Source organism: Onthophagus taurus, chromosome 11 (assembly GCF_036711975.1).
Source record: "Onthophagus taurus isolate NC chromosome 11, IU_Otau_3.0, whole genome shotgun sequence".
NCBI lineage: Eukaryota > Metazoa > Arthropoda > Insecta > Coleoptera > Scarabaeidae > Onthophagus > Onthophagus taurus.
The window spans coordinates 11126341-11128829 of NC_091976.1; the positions used below are offsets into that span (position 1 = coordinate 11126341).

The following is a 2489-nucleotide window of genomic DNA, read 5'->3' on the forward strand; positions in this document are numbered from 1 at the left end:
TTAACACGTTATACTATAATGACCCCAAGCTAATGTATTAATTCCATTATCACAAATATATCGCTTGGAGTCATTTGGTGAAAGAACCAATTTATTTTGTAATACAGTAAATATACTGTGATTAAAACTTCTAAATAATGTTTGTTTTTTAAATAAAACCGATTTGGAATTTAGACAATCTAAATAATTTTGAAAAGAGATGTGATGTTTAACAACAGCCTTCTTAACGCCTTTGGATTTTTTGGTAATCCGCCCATCAGCGACCCTATTAGCATATACCTTTGACCTCAAACCAACAAATTCGACCATTATGCTTCCACAATTCTCATCTTTCATTTTACCTAAAACCGCTTTATTCTGCAAGGGTATGTCAAACCGATTATCGGGACTGTAGTTAGATGTGTCAAATTTATTTAAATTTAATTTAACATCTCTATATATATCATCAGAATTAATTAATACAGTGAAACTATCGGTGTCCATATAGCACAACCGAACGTCCTCGCCATATTTAGGCTTTAAGAAATCATAATAAAAATCATACATTAACAATTTTGAAAGTTCTAAAACAGTAAAACCGACGTATAGAGGTTTATCGTAAACGACATGAAGACGATCCATTTGAATTGCCGAAAACGTTTCTGTGAATACTGTAATACTTTTAAAATTTAATTTTGCTATTAAACTCCGAGCTCCTAAACGAGGTCTACCTGCGGCTTTACCAGTATGCACATCATCCCAACTGGTCACTAATCTTACATCGACTCGCTTATCGACGTTTTCCATTGTCTTGCCAAATACGGAATTATTCATCAATTTAAAAAAATCTTTTTCAAACGCATTCTTTGCGAATTGGCGTAATTCCGTATTTTTATCGATGTAAGATTTCAACCACGCAGACTGTCTGAACGATAAAACTCTATTAATTTTGCGAACTTTAAGACCGTGAGCAACAGCTTGTTTCAAATTTCTATAATGGATCACATAATTTTTCTTATCAAATAAATTTGGAATTAATCTCCTTTCACTTTCACATCGATTATTGGGGGCAATTAAATTCTCAGCTAAAAACGGGAGATCGTTGTGTAAATCATGCAAAGCTGATGGGTATTCAATATCTACGTCTAAAATATATCCAAAATCGGAATTATCGGGTATATTATTAAAATCAAATTTTTGCATGTCATTTTCACTCAGCCATTTAAAATTGGAAACGGGCATAAATTGAGACATCGCCCACCCATACAAATTATTAGCGTCCCAATACATTAAAAAGTTTGACGGTAAATTGGGGTTATAATCATCCATATACTTATTATTGGCTTTAGCGGACCGTAGGGAGCATTGGGAAATGCCTCCACGGATGCCTTTCTTAATAAAATGGACTTGATCTATATCCGTCAATAATTCTAATTTAATTTTGGTAAATTTCAACATTGCATCCCAAGAAAGTCCTGGGGCAGTATAATAATGAGCGGGATCTAAATCGTAGGTTTTGAAGCAAACTTGTCTGAATTTTTCAAATACATCGGCAAGTAAAAGGACATCAGTTTTTAGATACAAATCCGAATAATCTTTTAAATTTTGACAATTAAATTTTTCCCACACAGTTTGAGCATGGGAATACTGCTCATCGGTTATATCTTCAAATGATAGTTTGTTGAAAAAAGCGTTTTTAGGTGGCAATGAAGTTACGTTTAATTTATCGAGTGAATCCATATAACCGTAGGGGAATATTCCTTTCTTGCTCAATAATCTAAACTGATCATTGTGTGGAAAGAATTTACGTATATTTATTAAATCAAATTCGTCAAGGTTACCAGCTAAAGAATCTAATGATGAAGCCATAAACCTAAATGAATCTACAAATCTTAGTTTAAAAAAGTATTTTCAACACGGTCTCCCTCCACTTGCGCTTTATCGACTAATATCCGTTTACTGAAACTGATGTATTTTTCTTTATTATTAGGTAATACATCAAGCCCATCTTCATCCGCATCAGCCATTTCTTTAATAAATAAATGACAATCGTAACCGCTAAAATTATGAAAAAATATTGGAATAAAATTTTGAAGTTGAAAATTTAAATTACAATTTGTATGAGCGGGCCCACGGTACCTACCGCTTATGTGACAATGATCGCGAACCTTAACCTGATGTGAAGTGAAAGGATTTTGGCAAATAAAACAATTTTCAGCTGAATCGAAATTCCGTTGCTCATCGACCGTTAAAGGTAGCATTGGTTTTACGGTTTTAAAGTATTTATTATAAATAAATTTGACATCATCAATTAATTTAGAGATAAAAACTTGAGGTGCATCAGGACCCGTATACGTTTCAAATTTATTGAAATTGGAATCAATGGTGGAAACGATATAGTACGCGAAACTATACGGTTGATGCATCTCAATTGTTTCCGTGAAAGACTTGGAAGAATGTGGCTCACAATGATCGATCGGTTTTAAAATCGATTCAAAGTCGGCGTATAT

At 33.2% G+C, this 2489-nt stretch overlaps 1 protein-coding gene across 1 annotated transcript; it reads right to left on the bottom strand.

Moving 5' to 3' along the window:
- On the bottom strand, positions 1-1848 carry LOC139432093 (uncharacterized). Its single transcript, XM_071200434.1, has one exon. It carries the CDS (start codon positions 1846-1848, stop codon positions 1-3), a length of 1848 nt encoding a protein of 615 aa, XP_071056535.1.
- Positions 1849-2489: the final 641 nt, after the last annotated feature.

Excerpts from the sequence above, each read along its gene's own strand:
- LOC139432093 (XM_071200434.1), bottom strand. The coding sequence starts at position 1,848 with ATGGCTTCATCATTAGATTCTTTAGCTGGTAACCTTGACGAATTTGAT.